Source organism: Paroedura picta, chromosome 2 (assembly GCF_049243985.1).
Source record: "Paroedura picta isolate Pp20150507F chromosome 2, Ppicta_v3.0, whole genome shotgun sequence".
NCBI lineage: Eukaryota > Metazoa > Chordata > Lepidosauria > Squamata > Gekkonidae > Paroedura > Paroedura picta.
The window spans coordinates 74,881,016-74,900,385 of record NC_135370.1 but is presented as its reverse complement, the minus strand read 5'-3'; the positions used below and the strand labels follow the sequence as shown (position 1 = coordinate 74,900,385).

The 19,370-nt window shown below is 43.5% G+C and overlaps 2 protein-coding genes across 2 annotated transcripts; one reads left to right on the top strand and one right to left on the bottom strand.

Annotated features, from left to right (window-relative positions):
* Window positions 1-1,305: 1,305 nt before the first annotated feature.
* On the top strand, window positions 1,306-18,095 carry MTCH2 (mitochondrial carrier 2). Its single transcript, XM_077320851.1, has 13 exons — window positions 1,306-1,530; window positions 4,096-4,180; window positions 5,964-6,070; window positions 6,782-6,808; window positions 7,097-7,147; window positions 10,973-11,030; window positions 11,917-11,968; window positions 12,197-12,256; window positions 12,470-12,563; window positions 12,810-12,857; window positions 13,440-13,507; window positions 15,766-15,841; window positions 17,641-18,095. Exons 1-13 carry the CDS (start codon window positions 1,444-1,446, stop codon window positions 17,725-17,727), a joined length of 900 nt encoding a protein of 299 aa, XP_077176966.1. The 5' UTR covers window positions 1,306-1,443; the 3' UTR covers window positions 17,728-18,095.
* LOC143829640 (phospholipase A2 crotoxin basic subunit CBb-like) lies at window positions 1,527-2,633 on the bottom strand (the record flags this gene model as incomplete). Its single annotated transcript, XM_077320857.1, has 1 exon — window positions 1,527-2,633. A coding segment is annotated over one exon (579 nt), but the record flags the coding sequence as incomplete, so codon positions are not given.
* Window positions 18,096-19,370: the final 1,275 nt, after the last annotated feature.

Sequence of the window (19,370 nt, the reverse complement as noted above, 5' to 3'; positions counted from 1 at the left end):
GTTTTGAAATTGATTTAACAATTTTGCAGGGAGTATTTATAGTTACTTTTTAACCTTTCTTTATTATTTATTATCAGCTGAACAGATCCACTTTATCTGGAGGCAATTTTTAGTCCCCCACAGTTGTTCATATTTAGGAATACCTTATTTGTTTGTATATTTTAATCCCTTCTTCCACTGTGGAAGTTTGTACACAGTCTTGTCAACTTTCAATAATTTATATTTTCTTCAATGTGCTCCTTCTCTTTCACAGTTTCTCTGGCAGAAAAGCTAATCAGTTTAGTGGTCCTGTTCTGAGATTGAGTGTCAGGATGGGTGAGTGGAGGCTTTAAAGGGCATGCCTTCACAAAAAGGACAAGGAATCAGAGAACCAAAGGCTTTTTGCCTACTTGTCAATTTCACTGGCAAGCAGAAGGCTTTGTGGTGTCTTTAAAAGCGGGGGAAAACACAATTTATGAATGGCAGAAGTGTGTATTTACTACATTAATAAGATTCCCAAATGACCAGGAGCTTTCAAGTGCATGCCTAAGTCTAACACAAAGGTCTTCCTTGATACAGCATACTTATGGAATAACGTCATCAAACATGAGTAGAATTAGATAGCAGGAAAAAAAATAGCAGCAGCAATTGCGTTGCTATGGTGGGATTTTGCGTTCCTACTTAAAACAAGTACATCCTATTGAATTCAACCAGATTTCCTTCCTAGACAGCTCCGTAGCCAACAAAATCCCTCATTTCTGAAGCCATAAAAATCTTTTACTAGCAAACAGCGGAGTCTTCAACATAAACGGCAAGCAAACCACCCCACCTACTGTAACTAACATGATAGACAACAGGCCCGGCTGCAATTGATTTCCTCATTCCTCCTTGGCCTCCCCATCCGGCGCCTGTTGGTGATCCACCGCTAGGCCGGCCCCCTCCCTCCCGGCCGCTCTCCTCTTGTCGGCCCAGAGCTTAGAAGACGGGGGGGGGGGGCGACAGGGGTCAAAGGCCACCCGGCGTCCTCCCTAGCCAGGAGGCTTCCCAGGAGGTTGGAGAGGGTTAGGCGGGCGGCAGGAAAGGGCTGCGTCAGGCCCGCGGGGCTCCCGCCACAGGCAAAGGAGGGGTCGAGCGCTGCCACTCTCTGCCCGCAGATGACCTTGTCTCGCGTTCTCCATTATTTGCTTATGCGACACATCGAGTCAAAAACAGGACAAAGGCTTTCCGGGAAAGAGCGGCCGAATCGCATCCCGCGCAGCCAATGGCGGCGTCCCACTTTGGCCGGAAGTCGCGGCCGTTCTTTCTTTTCTATGGTTGCTCCCGCCGTGGTCGGGGCGCTGATGGAGCCGGAAGACGGGAGAGGGAGGTGCTTCGCCGCGTCATTCCCCGGCCGTGGGTCACGTGGGGTGGCGGAAGCGCGGCAACTTTTCCCCTCCCCCTGGCGGAGCCCGGCGCGGCTGCAGCATGTCGGACACGGCCTCTCAAGTGCTGCTGGGCTCAGGCCTGACGGTGCTCTCGCAGCCGCTCATGTACGTGAAGGTGCTCGTGCAGGTGAGGCCTCCGGACGCGGCTGTCTGTCTGTCCGTCCGCCCCGCCCCTGGGAGGAAGGGGGGGCGGGAGGGGGGAAGGGGGAGGCGTAGTGAGGCCACGTGACTGTCCCGTCCTCCCCTCCCGGCCGTGGCCGCGGCTCCCCCCCCGCACGAAAGCGTTGCCATGGTAACGCTGCCCCTTTTCTGCGCTCGCCTTCTGCAGGCGTCGTCGGCCTCTCCGCCAGCTGCTGCGGTGCGCCTTCTTGGAAGGGAGGCCACTCCTCGCCCATTTGCCGCCGTCCTGTGGGGCACCCCCCTGGAGGGGATGTTTGGCCCGCACCTGTTTGCGCGAGAAATAGTCGGTCCCATGCAGCCCTTTCTAACCTCCTGCCCGTCTCCGTCGTGTTGGTCGCCGCAGCCTGCCCCGTTAAGGGACCTGGGAGCACAATTCGTTGCCTTTGGCTGGGAAGTGGGAGCAGCGCCAGCAACGGGTGCCGCCTGCCACTCCTTCCTTCCCCCAGTTTCATCATCCCTGGAGCAGCAGCCTTAAGAGCCTCTCCTTGCAAGTGGGGCAGGAGGAGAGGAGTGGTTTCCCCAGGAGAACGTTTCCATCCAGTTGTGGGGGACAGCCGGGCAGAAGTCTCGGGGTCCCTTGCAGAGGTCTTTCCTGTTGTAAAAGGCATGCTTCTTCTTGGGCTTGGCAGCGGTCAGACACTCTGCCAGCTGCTTGTCACACTCGCATGCCATCCTGCCACAGGTGCTTGTGGACCGGCACTCTGTCTCTGAACTCTTGCACAGCAGCTTGTAGCGTTGCCACTTGACTCTCCTGTGGCATTTCAGGGAGATTCTGGTGTGGCGGTAACAACAGTCGTGCAAGAAACAGCACTGGTCCACTGCGTCTAGAGGTTTTCCAGAACCGCCAGTCCCACAGTAGCATCCATACAGATTGATTGCTAACAGTGGGGTTTGCAGCCGGTGCCGGTAACACCACAGAGTCAAAACCATGTCCAAAATGCTGCGCTTCCCTCGCTGGATGCCTTTGCTCTGGACACATTCCTGGGAGAATAAAACTGCCAATGCTAGCCATAGTGCAACCCTCATTGCAGAAGCCCTTGAAAACGTAGTTTAGTTTCAAACTGCTTTGCCTGGCAGTTGTTTTGTCACTCTCAGATGTTCTTCTAAATTCAGATCAATTTTGTGCTGGCTTTATATTCGTCATCTCATATGTTCAGAGTCCTTTTCCTGTTTTTTTATTGGTAGAATCTGAGACACTCCCAGTAGTTCCAGACCTCAGAACTTCTTTATTTAGCACATTTGACTGTGTGTTGCTTTTGCCAGTTGTGACTTTGTGCTTGCACTGTCATTGGCTGCACAGAAACAAAAACCTGTCTGTACAAAAAATTAACATCTCATGCATTAGTGGAATATTTTAATAAAATGAGCTTGGGGAAGGATATTTGCATAAGTGTGGATGCACAAATCCCTAAAATGTTTCAAATCCTTTGAATCTAGGAACCATTATATTTCTACCTATTCATAGCCTACATTATTTTAGTATTTTTATGCTAGCCAGTGCGGGTGCTGTGTGATAAGGTATCTAAATCATAATGCCACCTCGGCCTGGACTTGGTAGAAGCCCTAAGTCCCTATAAAAGTTTATGGTAAGCTGCTGATCATGATCCTGATAGGAATGACAGATTATGGAAGTGCATTACCTAGTATGACCTACTGTGACAAATCAAGCAGTGTTTCATATGATACAAAACAGAACAGATTTATGGTAAGAGAACCACACCTAATTACTTTGGGATTTATTGTCCTAGGCAGGCAGTTCCCATCAAAGAAGTACGCATAAAAGGGGAAACATTTTTGCTTGCAAGAAAGGGACAAAGCAAACATTTTCAGTCCTATCCTAAGCAGAGTTACCCTTCTAAACTGTTTTAAGAAGAAGAGGAATTGATTTTTATATGCCGCTTTTCTCCACCAGAAGGAGTCTCAAAGCGGCTTACAATCACCTTCCCTTCCTCTCCACCCAATAGACACCCTGTGAAGTAGGTGAGGCTGAGAGAGCCCTGATATTAGTGCTCAGTCAGAATAGTTTTCTCAGTGCTGTGATGAGCCCAAGGACACCTAGCTGGCTGCATGTGGAGGAGTGAGGAATCAAACCTGGCTTGCCAGATTAGAAGTTGGTGCTCCTAACCACTACACCAAGCTGACTCTTAGTGAACTGAGAACTGTGGTATTCTGTCTCAAACTGTTGATGGGTGTGAGGATTTGCATGTGTTCTGTAGTCTTAAATTTCTGGTATTTAGTGTCCTTGTACCTTTTTTTTCTGCTAAGTGAAGTCTAACTTGATATCAAATAAAAATTGCAACTGTATCTATCTTGGGAAGGGAATGACTTTGTTTTTTGATGCACTGGAATAGAAGGTCAAAACACAGAAAAAAGTATTCTCTTTTTTTTTTCTTTTTTGGTGCACCTTACAATTCCTTGCCGAAGTAATTATCTAAGTTAGGCAGTGTTGGAATAATTCCTAAATGTATGGTTCACTCTTGAGGTTGATGCAGAATGTCTTTTTGTTTTGAAGGTGGGATATGAACCCCTCCCTCCAACTTTGGGAAGAAATATTTTTGGCCGACAGGTTTATCAGCTGCCTGGTCTCTTTGCTTATGGTGAGTATGTATCATGTAAGCATTGTTTATCAATCAGAAAGAGCCTAACAGGATTGCAATGCTGTGATTAGTGATCCACAATTTGTTACCTATTTCTTTTGGTATAGATATTTAATGCATATGGTTCTACTAGAAGTCTACAACTGTAGAAGGGTAGCAGTGATGATTATATAAGTAATTATGGTGTTATTTGGGCATTTGAATGGAGAGAACTGTCTTCTTTGTATCTTACTGTTCTTTCGACTCAAAGGTCTTGAACAGATCAAGATCCCACCCTCTTACAGACTATCACCATACCTAAATATTTAGCAATTGCTAAGGTGGTTTTCTGATCCTCATCTACAAGGAAAAACTGGATGATTTTTTTAGGTGATAAATTGGCATATGAGGAAGGACAAATACCTTTCTCTCAAGCTGACCAGATCCACATTCACAAATTCTGTCTTAACATATTCCTGCAAATTGGCCTTCCAGTGTGGCTGAGGGAAAATAATTTAAGCAAGTATAAATGCTCTTCTATAATGAGGGATCATTGGGTCTTTTGAGTATGTTGGAACAGCACAAGAGAAGGGAAGAAAGAACAGTAAAAATGGTTACCAGCTGTAGATTTCCATTCAGTTCGATAGAGGTTCTTAATACTAGGTAGGAAGTAATGTTTGGTCAACTGGGCATTTTTCCTTCTAGGCACCACACACATCATTTGGCTAGTATATGCACATGCATTTCCCAGCAGTGTCATATTTCATCCTCACATGAAAACATTATTGATTTTTGTGGTACTATATATGGTTTCTGGACAGTTCTCAAATTATCAGGACTCCCAAAAGAAGGAGTACTGATGGGACAAGATTACTGGTTCCTTTGCTACTCTGGGTCCCACTGAACTGGGCCAATCATGGAATTAGACCTATACAATGTTTGGGTTGGTCCAGAATAGTGTATAGGAGACAAGAGGGGACCTTTGAGGCTACTTCTTGGCAGGCCTGATTATTATTAACTGAAAAGTATGGTGCTGTTTGATGGGGACAGTAACTTTGTTACAGGGGAAATCTAATTCACAGTTAAGCTTACTTAAATCAATATAACATTAATATACTTTATTATGTTCTCGATTAAGCTTGCAAACACATATGATGACCATGATACTGACGTTTCTTATTTGTCAGCAAATTTATACTTTCCTTTCAAAATATGAGTTCAGTTTCAGTAGTATCACATGTGTAGTTTCATTCGCAGTTGTTATGCATTTTAATTGCTGTAATCTCCTCTTTGTAAGTGTGCTAGATCGGCCATTCTCAATGGTTTTTTGGCCACAGCCCTTTTAGGAGCTCTTCTCAAGTTCCAAGGCCCCCTCTGGTAGGCTAGATGCTTATGCAGTGAGCTAGACTAAAAAAGGCCTAGTCTAAGAGTGAAATAACTACACTCATCATGCTTTCTCTTATGTATACACAAGCAAAAACTTCTGGAACATTTGACCAAGAGAAGCAAGTGTGTTCATTTTTTCTTGATTGCATTAATTCAAGCACACCCAAGGGAATGGATTACAGTATTTCTTTTTCTTGCCTTGACAAACTTTCTGGCAATTAATGACATGACAAAAAGGGTATTTTGTTGTTTCAGTTACCAGCCCCTCCCCCATAAACCCTTTGGGCTACAAATGTGCCAGCCCCCCCCCCCCCACGGTGGTACATGGCACCCATTGAGAATGGCTGTGCTGGATAAATGGGGAGAACAATGAATGTTGAGGCAGATCATTTTGCTTATGTTGATTTTTTCCCCCCAGCTAAACACATTATGAAGATTGATGGAAGGGCAGGACTCTTCAAAGGTTTGACTCCAAGACTCTGTTCAGGAGCAATAGGCACTGTAGTGCACAGTAAAGTTTTACAGGTATCTTAATTCTGTAATAAAGTAAATTTTAATATGGAAAAGGCTTTGAAATCTTAGATGGTTTGTTTTGCCCATGCCAAAAACATTTACTGAGTTGGATTGATAAGATGTTATCTTTTTACTGCAAAACCCAGCGTTTTTACCTTGGTGAAGGCTGTTAATGTGTTTGCCACTTACAGTGGCCTCCTAAGTAGAGTTACACTCTTCTAAGCCCATGTGACCTACTGGTATGTAAGGCATAGTGTTAGATTAAAATAGGTATTGCACTCATTACTTCAGGAAAATGTAGAGATATTTAAAATGATAAAATACTATCCAGAAATATGTAATTTCACATTGGAACAATAATAACATATGCTTTCCTACTGAAAGCAACTCAGTTGACACCCTGAAGATGCCTTTGAATGATAACATGATCACAAACAGTTGTTGGTTGTCTTCTGCAATTAACAAAGTCAACTCTTGATTGATTGGCTTTCCTACCATGCTAGTATTCTTATGAGAAAGCTAATCATAGGCACAACTGTGAGTTCTTGAAGAGGAAGTCTCATCTAGAACCATTGCTGTTTTTATATCAGTTTTGCTAAACCTTTCTGATACTTGTACTGAATCTCAGTGGTAAATTGAATGGTCTACTAAAAATGTGTTTTGTTATTTAAGCAATTGTAGGGCAAAGATTTGTATTTTAGGTTCTTCTGTTTTCTTCTGTAGCATTGCCAAGAAGAAGACCAAGCAGAGGTATGTTGATTCTAGGTTCTTTACATAGGTTTTATCCTCCTTTCCCTGGGAAGTGATTATCCCTTCTGTGCTATTTCTTGGGATTATAGTGTTAGGAGACATTAGTTTTCAATACTGGGCAGTATATGGAGCACTGTGTACCATGTGGAAATTATATAGCAATGCAGAATATTTTCTTCCCAGAATTTAGAAAAACCTGCTAGAAAGCAAGAAATGTCTTGTGCAGTGGCTGTAGATACTGCCATTGTAGAACTTTCAAAGCTTCCTTTCTTTTGTTTTTCTCTACAGGAGGTTAGAAGAAGCAGGAAGGAAACCTCTCTGGAGAAAGTTATTAAGGAGGTAAGAGAAAGAGCTGTATTGCCATAGTTAGGCTGTATGTGGCTGCTTTAGGGTTTCCCAAGCTCTCGTGTTAAGGTGATTTGCAGTCTTAAGAATTCTGTCCTAATGAATCATAGAATCATAGAGTTGGAAGGGGCCATACAGGCCATCTAGTCCAACCCCCTGTTCAACGCAGGGTCAGCCCAAAGCATCCTAAAGCATCCAAGGAAAGTGTGCAATCCAACCTTTGCTTGAAGGCTGCCAGTGAGGGGGAGCTCACCACCTCCTTAGGCAGCCTATTCCACTGCTGAACTACTGTGAAAAATTTTTTCCTGATATCTAGCCTATATCGTTGTACTTGAAGTTTAAACCCATTACTGCGTGTCCTCTCCTCTGCAGCCAATGGGAACAGCATCTTTCCCTCCTCCAAATGACAACCTTTCAAATACTTAAAGAGGGCTATCATGTCCCCTCCCAACCTCCTTTTCTCCAGGCTGAACATTCCCAAGTCCCTCAACCTGTCTTCATAGGGCCTGGTCCCTTGGCCCCAGATCATCCTCGTCGCTCTCCTCTGTACCCTTTCAATTTTATCCACGTCCTTCTACGTCCTTCTTGAAGTGAGGCCTCCAGAACTACACACAGTACTCCAGTTGTGGTCTGAGCAGTGCCGTATACAATGGGACTATGACATCTTGTGATTTTGATGTGATGCCCCTGTTGATACAGCCCCAAATGGCATTTGCCTTTTTTACTGCTGCATCACACTGCCTGCTCATGTTTAGTTTACAATCTACAAGTACTCCAAGGTCTTGTTCACACACAGTGTTACCTAGAAGCGTATCCCCCATCCAGTAGGCATGCTTTTAATTTTCTGACCCAGATGCAGAACTTTACACTTATCTTTATTAAATTGCATCTTGCTCTCATTTGCCCATTTTTCCATTGTGTTCAGATCTCGTTGAACTCTGTCTCTATCTTCCGGAGTATTTGCCAGTCCTCCCAATTTGGTGTCATCTGCAAACTTGATGAATAGTCCCTCCACCCCCTCATCTAGATCATTAATAAATATGTTAAAAAGTACCGGGCCAAGCACTGAGCCCTGAGGTACCCCGCTACTCACCTCCCTCCAGTCTGATGAAACACCATTGACAACAACTCTTTGAGTGCGGTTCTCTAAACAATTCCCTATCCACCTAACTATCTGAAAATCCAGATTGCAGTCCTTCAATTTATCCATCAGAACATCATGGAGAACCTTATCAAAAGCTTTACTAAAATCCAAGTAAACGACATCAACCGAATTTCCACGATTCAGCAAACCTGTTACTTGGTCAAAAAAGGAAACCAGGTTGGTCTGACAGGACCTGTTGGAGACAAATCCATGCTAACTTCCTTGGATCACCAAATTGTCCTCCAGATGTTTGCAGATCGCTCCCTTTAATATCTGCTCCATTATCTTATCCACAACAGAGGTCAAACTCACTGGTCTGTAGTTTCCCAGGTCATCCTTCCTCCCTTTTTTGAAGTTCGGAATAACATGTGCTCTCTTCCAGTCCTCCAGGACATCTCCAGTCCTTAAAGAGGTCCCTAAGATGATGGACAAGGGTTGTGCAAGTTTTCCCGAAAGTTCTTTGAGCACTCTTAGGTGGGTTTCATCCGGCCCAGGGGATTTGAACTCATCCAGTGCAGCTAAATGCCTCTCGACAACCTCTCTGTCCATGTCAACCTGCCACCCAGACACTATCTCTTGGCTACTGCCATCTCTAGATGTGCCTAAACCCTTTGACCTGTAGGGAAAAAAAGATGTAAAATAGACGTTGAGCCTTTCTGCTTTCTCTGCATCCTCCGTTAGAGTTTGTCCATCCACACCCAACAGTGGGCCTATTGCCTCCTTTACTTTACATTTGCTCCTCACATAACTGAAAAATCTTTTCTTGTTACAGTGGGCTTCCCTGGCCAATCTTAGCTCACTTTCAGCTTTGGCCTTTCTGATGATTGATCTACAGTGCCTAGTAACCTGTAGGTACTCTTCTTTAGAGCTCTGTCCTTCCCTCCATTTCCTGAACATTTTCCTTTTCTTTCTTAGTTCCTCTTGAAGTTCTCTGTTCATCCAAATAGGCTTCTTAGAGCTCCTGCAGTGTTTTCGTCCTTCTGGGATAGTCATTGATTGAGCATGCAATAGCTCTTGTTTGAGTAGCGCCCACCCTTCACATGCTCCCTTCCCTTCCAGCATTCTCATCCATGGTATGACACTCATCATGTCTCTGAGTTTATTAAAGTTTGTCCTATGAAAATCCAACATCTGCATCTGGCTACAAGCTTCCTTGCCTCCCCATCTCAAATGAGACTAGAATAGCAGAGCAGAGTTGGGTGCCCATTATGGAAGATCTTGTCTATGTGTGTGTTTGGGAGAATGGTGATGCATGATAGGATTTGTAATATCCTGCTTTGGTCTGATGTGTTGGAGTCAGAGAGAAGATCCTTGTGTTTCCAACAGAACTCAGGGACCCAAGGGCATGAATCCACCCATTCACAGAACAGGACTTTCCCACTTTCTGCTGCAGTTCGCTGAATCCCCTGGAATTTTGTCTTAGGGGAGGGGAAGTCAGCCATTCTCAATAGCATAGGGGCAGATTAGAGATCTGCAGTAGAAGGAGGGAAATCACACATATACCCCTGCCTAGAGGAAATGGCATTGTTTCAGAAGAATGGCCTAGTAGGATAAAGAAATAAATCTTTATACTTAAATCCTATCCTTCTTAAATGTGCAGGCATTGCTAGATAGGGATCATTCTGCTCCCCATGTTTAGGGGCAGGTTTCCCCTCCACTGCAACCTTGTCCCTGCCCATAGGAACTTGTGGGTGAGGAGCCGTAGGCACGTTTTGCCTCATCAGTGGTATCCTAACCTGAAGCTTATTTACTCTGTCAGTAGATGGTGGCTGCTACAGGATCAAAGAATTGCTCAATGAAACTATGTCAAACTGACTTTTATAACTATTTCCTTATTTATTTCATTTATACCCTATCTTTCTCCCCAGTGGGGACCCAAAGTAGCATACCTCATACTTCATTGTATCTTCACAACAACCCTATGGAGAAGGTTAGCCTGAATTCGGATGACTGGCCTGAGGTCACCAAGTGAAGTTTTTGGCCTGGGTCTCCAAGATTCTAGCCTGACACTCTTACCATTATATCACACTAGCTCTGAAAGTTAACATACACACCCGTCCAATAGATACACACCATACTCTTGTAGGGTGATTTATTTAAGAAGTTTATGCCATTTTGCTTGGACTGTAGGGTTTGCTTATGAGTTCCGAAACTTCAAGGTTTATTTCATTACTTCTCTGAAAGAGTTTCACAGAAGGGTGAGCAGTTTGCAATTGATCATGGCATGTTGTTCTGCAATAGAATGAATGGAATTAATTCCTCTATAGGGCAAGGCTCTTTCATATTGCTGAAGGCTGTAGTTTATTTAGAAATTGCCTTGAATGGCTCTCACACTAGACAGTATTTCTGGGTGCACTCCATTGCACATTGGGCTCCTGTGAGATGACCACTGAGACCAGACAGTAATGGACCCCGAATCCTTAAGTTAGCAAAAATTAATTTTCACCAGAGGAGCAATGTGCAACTTTTTAACAAACGTGTCACAAATGCTTCACATCCAGATTAGCAGAAGTCATGAAATCCTGCAGCAGAACCTGGTCAGGTGGGAACACATGCCATCCCTTCAGATGATGTCCTTCCTTTTGCCAGTTGATTATTCAGCCTTCTTCACAGTTTTATTAACCTTCAGGATTGCATGCCTTTCTGCTGATGTTTCTGGGTTTGTTTTGTCTTAGACTTCTCAAGAAATGGCTGCGCGTTCTGCTGCTACGCTAGTCACTCACCCCTTTCATGGTAGGTATGGACTGATAGCCTTTCAGTCACAACCAGGGTAAATTTTAATCTCAAGACAACAAGCATTGGTCCCATCTCTGCTCCTAGTTACTTGGGCAGTTAAAAGAGTAAAGGAGTGCTATATTGTGTTTTTAGGACTGGTGCTTGATTAGCTTGACTACCTCATGTTGTAAAATGTTGGCATTGTTTTTGCTTTGATTGTAAAAAAAGAGCAAGAGTCCAGTAGCTTCTTAAAGACTAACAAGCCTTGGGCAGGGTATAAACTTTCATGAGGCAGTGCTTCCTTCTTAAGTTTGTTCTGTTCCAGTATCTGAAGAAGTAAGCAGTGACTCACGGAAGCATATACCCTGCCACAAAATTTATTAGTCCTTAAGATGCTACTGGACTCTTGGTCTTTTCTACTGCTACAGACAGACTAACCCAGCTATCCATCTTGATCCTTTAGTTTATGCCTGGGGCTTGGTCTACACATGCTGCACAATGAGGTGGCAGAGCTCTGAGGTAATAGCATGGACTGTTCAGACTGCAGGAGTACATCCTATGTTGAATGCCCTTTTACATAGTAGTATATGTGCTGCTCAAATAGAAAATTAGCGTAGAAGCAAGAAAGATGTTTCAGAACTTTTCTTTCTGAGACGCTAGTTTTCTACTTGTTGTTTTAAAAGCAAAACTTTCAACATGGGGCCCTATCAGAAGGTTTAGCATGTGCCTGCATTCTGAAATGATGCTTGCTGAAAATTCTGTCACCTCATTCTGCTGCCATGTGAAGGTCAGGCTTTACATTCTTGGGCCTGAATATTCCTATACTCTCCTTATCAGGAAACAGCTAGTAGGACCGACTCCACTCATTAATGTTTTCCCTGTTGGATCTCTCATTTTCTTCCAGTGATCACACTGAGGTGTATGGTGCAGTTCATTGGCAGAGAGACCAAGTACAGGTACGTGCATACAAATGAGTTGGTGTCATGCAGGTTTTTAACTCACAAGATTGATAATGCCTAAAAAAGGTGGTGGGGAGAAATTAGTGTGCAACCGTTTTGATTTCCAGTTATCTGTACTGGAGGAGGCAGTTGGAAGAATGAGATAAAGGGACAGGTGGAGAATGCACTGTTTAGTATTTACCTTATTCTGGAGTAACTTGTTGGGTTTCTCTGTTTATTTTCCAGTGGCGTATTTAGCTCCTTTGTCACAATTTACCGGGAAGAGGGCATCCTTGGATTTTTTGCGTGAGTACTTGTCCGGGGAGACCTTGTCAGAGAAAGCCCTTTTTCCTCAGAGGACCACTAAATACGGTTTGTAGGACAGACAAATTTCAGGAGCGGGCTGTTACCTTGTTTGTCATGTAGTCAGGGTGAGACCTCCTCTACAGTGGACAGATGTAGGGGTGCATGTGGTGTGATGTTTTCCCAGGTAACGCACAGCTAGTTATTCTCTTTCAGGGGCCTTATTCCCCGCCTGCTGGGAGACATTCTGTCCTTGTGGCTCTGTAACATGCTGGCCTACCTCATCAATACCTATGCACTGGAGAATGGAGTAAGTGTATTTCTTGCAGTCTGAGGCATATGGGTAATGCTGATCTCAAGCAAGGTTTTTCAGTGCATCCTGCTCATATTGGTCAGCCTGCATCAGTTTTATTGTGGTCCTCCTGCTGTCTCTACTTGCTCTTCCTCATCGTTGCCTGTTGCTAATCTTCCTCCCTGTCGGGACTAGATGGGATTGAGAACAACTACTGTTAACGGAGGGACATGGTTATGTTCATTGATTTCTTTTCTTTCATAGGTCTCGACCATGACTGAGATGAAGAGTTATTCTCAGGCTGTCACTGGTGTGCGTGTAATCCATTTTTCTTTCAAGGGGGGCAGGTTTTGCTTTCAGTGACAATAGAATTGAGGACTCATTTTCTAGTCTGAGGTGGGCGTAACACGAATAATACTAGGTCTCATAGAAGTAAGGGTAACTGCCTTCCATTTCTTAGACTTCAGGACCCCCGTTTGTAATTGGGAGGTCCATTCACCAGTAGCATCCATCCTAGACTCTTGAAGCTGAACATTTAAGTGAGGATTATTGCTAGGCTCAAATTATTTTTGAGGTCCAAGATGAACAGTTTTCAGTTACTTCATTTTCTCCATTTAACCGCAAATGGAAGCTCCCATCCCAGACCAGAATGCTTACCACAATAAGCATATTGAAATAACTGTAAAGTTACGGCTTGCTGCTGTAACACATACTTCCTGTGACTTAGGTGGCTGTGGGGTTTGCCTGTAGTTTTTAGGAGGCTTTGCCACAAACTGGGGTTTGCCTGTAGTTTTTAGGAGGCTTTGCCACAAACTGATTCAAAGCTGGGTTTGTGTGTGTGGAAAGCTGGTGGCATCCTATCTGTTGATACATCTTCCTGAATTACACTTGCAGTTCTTCGCCAGTATGCTGACTTATCCCTTTGTACTTGTCTCAAACCTGATGGCCATTAATAGTTGTGGGTGAGTGCAAAGTATCTTTTTTCTTTAACCTGGTTTTTGATTGCATGATTCAAAATGTATCTAGTGTACAGTCTTACTCTCAGCTTTTCAGGGCCATTTGAGTAATGAGAATTGTAGCAATGTTCTGTATCTTACAGCTACGAAAAATCTGGAGGGCACAGCTGTTTTGATTCCATAACCCACAGAGTTTGAAAATAAAGCCTTCAATGTTTTTCTTTAGGTGAAGGTTGGGAAAGTTCCTATAAAACTCTTAAGGTTTTAATTTAAACTATAGTGGTCAGAGAGCTGTCCTTTTCTGTGCCCTGCCTGTATCCAAAATAGCTGTGGTCGGAGGAAAACGTCTGTGGTTGGAGGCATGCATGGGTTTCTTTTTTTGTACAGGCACTGAAATTTGTTGGTTTATGCAGGCCCTGTGTATCTTTATAAAGTTATTCAGTAGATTTCCATCCCTGAGCATAAAAGAAAGGAAACATGTAATGCGTGAGGGCAGTTTTGTTTTTTCAGATAACGATGACCATTAAAGCTTACTTTAATTAATCTGATAATAGAGAAATAGAAAGCCATGAATTTGCTTAATTTTTGGGGATAGTTTCCGGTCCAGAACACCCCTGATAAAAATGTGCCAGGTTGGGGAGTTTCAGCATTATATAAGATGGAGAAAAAAACATCCATGGTTTTCACAACATTCCTAATTCTATTAATCTTGTTATGTCCTCCCATTAATTATCTTTGTCTGAATACATGTTTTGCTTTTGCAACACAGCTGATATCTTGTTGTACCAGAGGAGTGTTTGGATGGTGTGTCTGTTCTGTGTTGTTTGCAATAGCTGAACATTGGCTGTGTTTTTGGGTTGCATTCCTATTCAAGATAATCACAGACATCTTGACTGTGCCACTTTAGAGGTGTAAAATTTCCAGAAATTTGGGTGGGGGCGGGGGAGGAATGGAAAACTGAAATACATGCAGTACTTACTGTACATCAAACCTAGACTAACATTGTTGCTTTTAACAACATACAATGGATCATTTATAACTTTTTTAGCATATACAAATGCAATATTTGACATATTTGTGGAATTTAAGAAATATAAATGACTTAGCTGTATGCAAGCAAAATTACATATATACTAAATACCTGAGAGAAGACTGCAACCTAATGCACCTTATGCTACCTTAGCACATGTACCTTAATTTCTGCTGTCTGATTAGAGAGAGCTCAGTTCTCAATGAAATTGTCAATTTTTTCCTCTGAGGCTTTGGTGTAATTTCTGGCCCACCTCCTGATGTTTTTCCTTTCCAGCAAGTTTGGACAATAAGTTATGTATTATCCCAGTCTGTAGGTATGTGTCACATTGGGTTCAGGTAGAAGTGAAAAGGTCAACCACAAGTTAGGGCAGAAGGACAGGAGAAGGTATGTAACAGCTGAAGGACAATGAAAGCCTTGCTTACTCCCCTCATGAAGACTAGGTATCCTTCTAGGTCAGCCTTTCTGAACTTCTTTTTACCACTGAAAACCCCCTGAAGTGGTGTGATCATGCAGAATTTGGTTGGTCACGAGGGAGGCAGGTCAACATGACCATATATAGTCATATCACGCAATAAACATTTAACAAATTTTTAAAAATGTATTTGTTGTTGTTGTTAGGTGCGAAGTCATGTCCGATCTATCGCGACCCCATGGACAATGATCCTCCAGGCCATCCTGTCCTCTACCATTCCCCGGAGTCCATTTAAGTTTGCATAAAAATGTATAAAAATTAATTATCTCACACTCATTTGGGAAACCCTTCCAGTGCCATCAAGAAACCCCAGGGTTTCATGAAACCTTGGTTGAGAAAGCCTCCTCTAGGTGCAAAAATGTGCCCTGGGTTTAAGAGCTGTTTGTGTGCACAGTATGCCCAGCTTGTCTTTAAAACCCATTTCACTCATTTTAAAAGAGAGTATATTTCCTTGGAGGGTTTTTTTTAGCACTCCCTCAAATTTCCATGTTTTTTCATTGGAAAAATTGATTAAAAGCCTCAGGGAAAAAAAATTCCGAATTTGTCATCTACACCTTTACTTCTCTAGCTACTTCTCATTATTTTCAATACTACCCAAAGACCATTAGGAGCAGAATTGGTTTCTCTGGAAGCTGTACCCGGCCTATTGCTTTCCATGTGGCATTAAGGCTAGAAATCAGGGGCTTTTGCCTGATGGTAGCATGGGGTATTGATGAGCTAGTTCAACAGAATCTTTTTTTCTCTTTTTTTCCCTCCCAGGCTTGCTGGTGGCCTTCTCCCTTATGCACCTGAATACAGCTCCTGGCTAGATTGCTGGAGTCGGCTGCACAGCGAGGTATGTGCATTGCTCATCCTTTCCTTAGAGGACCATGACTTTTTTGTCCTATATGTGGTTGGGTGAGGAATAATTGACACAGAGTCTATCCTCCAATCAATTATAAACAAAAATATAAGGTGCTTGTTGTAATAGAGAAAGTGAATGTGACTGCAGGCTGCTCTGAGACGCCTTAAACTAGAGAAAAGCAGGGTATAAAAACTTTCTTCTTCAGAAAGAGGCTCAGACCTATGAGTCTCCTAACAAAACAAAAACCAAAGGGGGGGGGGGGGGGGCTAGAACCCAACTGGTAACAACTTTAGGAATTAAAAACATATATCCAGCCTATAGGCTATTGCAAACCAGTATGCTATACACTATGTGAAACAATAGACCAATGTGTTTTGGCCCTTATAGGGCCTTCTTCCAAGGTCTAGTTTTAACAGTTCTTATAACACATACAAAAAGAGCCTCTTGTGGCGCAGAGTGGTAAGGCAGCCGCCTGAAAGCTTTGCTACAGTTGTTACTGAGTGGGAGGGAGCAGACAGGAATAGTTTGGTGGGTACTCAGGCAGGTTTAGATGGTCTGTATGTTTTATATGAGCCTCTTGTGGTGTGGGGTGGTAAGGCAGCTGACATGCTATCTGAAGCTCTGACCATGAGGCTGGGAGTTCAATCCCAGCAGCCGGCTCAAGGCTGACTCAGCCTTCCATCCTTCCGAGGTCGGTAAAATGAGTACCCAGCTTGCTGCTGGGGGGTAAACGGTCATGACTGGGGAAGGCACTGGCAAACCACCCCGTATTGAGTCTGCCATGAAAACGCTAGAGGGCGTCACCCCAAGGGTCAGACATGACTCGGTGCTTGCACAGGGGATACCTTTACCTTTATAACACATACAAAATATGTACAGCAGCCAATGAAAGCTGCAAAGTAAGATCTGTAAAGTATCAGTCACTTAATGAAAAAATATGTATAGTTTTCAGTCATTAGCTCTCTTCCAAAGGCTACCCAAAATTTTCAATGGTGTGTTCCCTTATTAGTGCATGTGTTACATACTGGTTTGCAATAGCCTGTGGGCTGGATATTTGTTTTTAATTCCTGAAGTTGTTTTTAAAAATTGTGCACAATAAAAGTAATATCATTTTAACAACAGTACAGACAGTCAACCTTAGTAGGTCCTAACTATTACCAGTTGGGCCACTGTGAGCCTCCTAACCATCAGGTAAGGATGCCCGACTAATTCACTGAGGTTTGGACTACCTTCCACCCTGGGTGGATTCCAGTACTAGATGTGTCAGGGTGGGCTTGTTTGCCCTCCAGTTTCCCAAAAGGACCAGTATGTGTAGAAGCCTGGGGAGAGGGGGTAGATCACTTTCACAGATGTGCTAAAACCAGTATGTGTTTTGCTCATTCATGTGGACCATCCTGGGATTTGTGGGACGTGGGGTTATAGGAAAACCTCTTCACTCTGTGTGTGTGAGAGAGAACTCTTGAGAAATGTCAGAATTCTTCCACAGATTGGGAAAAGGCTGGTCTAGCAGGGTGCCTGCTGTAGCAGGGTTATTTTGAAGTGCAACAGATCTTCAGAATCAAAAGCTGCTTCTAATCTGACAAACTGGGTTTGATTCCCCACTTCCCCATGTGCAGACAGCTTGGGTGACCTTGGACTTACTACAGACTGATAAATATCAGGGCTCTCAGCCTTCCATACCTCATAAGGTGTTGTGAGGAGAGGAAAGGGAAGGGGATCATAAGCTGCTTTGATACTCATGGTAGAGAAAAGTGTCATATAAAAATGTCTCTTCTTCTTCACTTGTTTAGGGCAATATGAGCCGAGGAAACAGTCTGTTTTTCCGGAAGGTGCCTGCAGGAAAGCGATACGTGTGGGAGGAGAAGAGATTTCACTGAAGCCTGAGCCTCTTGTGGCTGCCCCAGATGCACAGAATGATGGCAGTGTGTTGATTTCTATACAGATTTTTTAAAAATAATCACTTAATCTTGGGAAATGGAGCTGGCTGTGAGCATGACTTAATGACACAGGTGCAAAGGGAGTTCTCTCAAATCAACCGAGGGAGCTGGGGACATGATGAGGAAGTGCCACAACTTGAAAATGGTGGCTTACTCTCTCGTGAAGGTGGAAGTAATTTACCATCCCCCAAGAGGAAGGGGTCTGTTCAACTGTCTTCCTCTTAAAGGGACTACACCATCCTACTACTATTGTGGGCTGGTAGAAAAGCAGTATTTTCCCCTGAAAATAAAGGCTACCTGTGTGCTTAGCTTGGGTTAGGGTTCCTTGTGCCCTTTATATTTTAATGAATTTGAGGAAAGTGGACCAATAGTTTTTCCTTCTTCACCCAGGCACCAAAGCCTAGCTTTCTTTTCTCCAGACCTGTAGAAGTGGATCATCTTGCCTACATGCAGAAAGTGACTCCTGCTTGGTTTTGCAAGAAGTTAAACATTGCCAAGGCTGTTTGTGGGCGAACCGAGCTTTGATTCCATCACTAAGGGAAGGCTGGAGGGTGCTGCCAAGCCTCCCTGGTGATTCTTTTGAGGCAGTTTGAGACAGCTGCCACAGAGAGACGATGCCTGAAATAGCTGCCTGTGGCAATTGCACAGAAAGACATTCATGTGCAGCCAATTATGCCAGTTAGGACATCCTTTCCCCTAAAGTACTGCAGATTCTTTTTTTTTTTTTAAGTATTGTAACATGGAGGAAACTGTGTCAAAATGGCCTCAGTGTAGACTACTCTAGAGCAATCTCCATGTAGCCTCTCTAATATATAAATCTTGAGTGCCAGAGGTGCTCCTACACTTCACAAAAGGCCTCTGCAACTCCCCAGGTGTTTATATAGAAGTTCTAAATGAACTGAAGAGCTGCAAGCACTCGTCTTCGACAATGATTTATTCTATCCAAGGGTTAAAAGCTGTCAAGTGGGATCCCTTGGATCCAAGAGGCTTCAGAGAGATTGAGTTATCGTTGGTATGGAATGTGGTGGGCCAACCCTGTGTGCTATGAGGGAAATATTATTAACATTTTTGTTAGTAAACATTTTTGTTAGTAGGTGTAGATGGTATTGTCAGAGGCCATCATTTATTTCAACTGTCCCTAAGATCCTGCCAGTGGAATAATGCAGAAGAGCTTGAGGCCCAGGCTAGATGCTAGATCTGGCATAACTCAAGTCAGAGTTCCTCTGGCCTGACTGCAACATTCGCACAGTCAAAGGTGATGTGAGGGGATTGAAGTTTCCAAGCTTGCTGAATCAGGCCTTGTCACACTTATGCTTATTGGTTTCTTCATGTCATGTTTGCTGTGCAAACATCAGTTCAGTTGGGGGAACCTGACCTGACAAACTAGGCATAATGTCTAATTTGGACCTGAGTGTAACACTTGAAGTGCTTAGCCCCACAGCCTTAATCACTTGCTGGTTATATTGTTCACTCTGCTTCCTAACCTTATACCTTGCAGCAAGGGTTCTTTTTTTCCTCTGGCAATATTTCAAAGCAAGAACATTCACGGTACTGTCATGCAAATGTACCTGAAAAGGAGATCA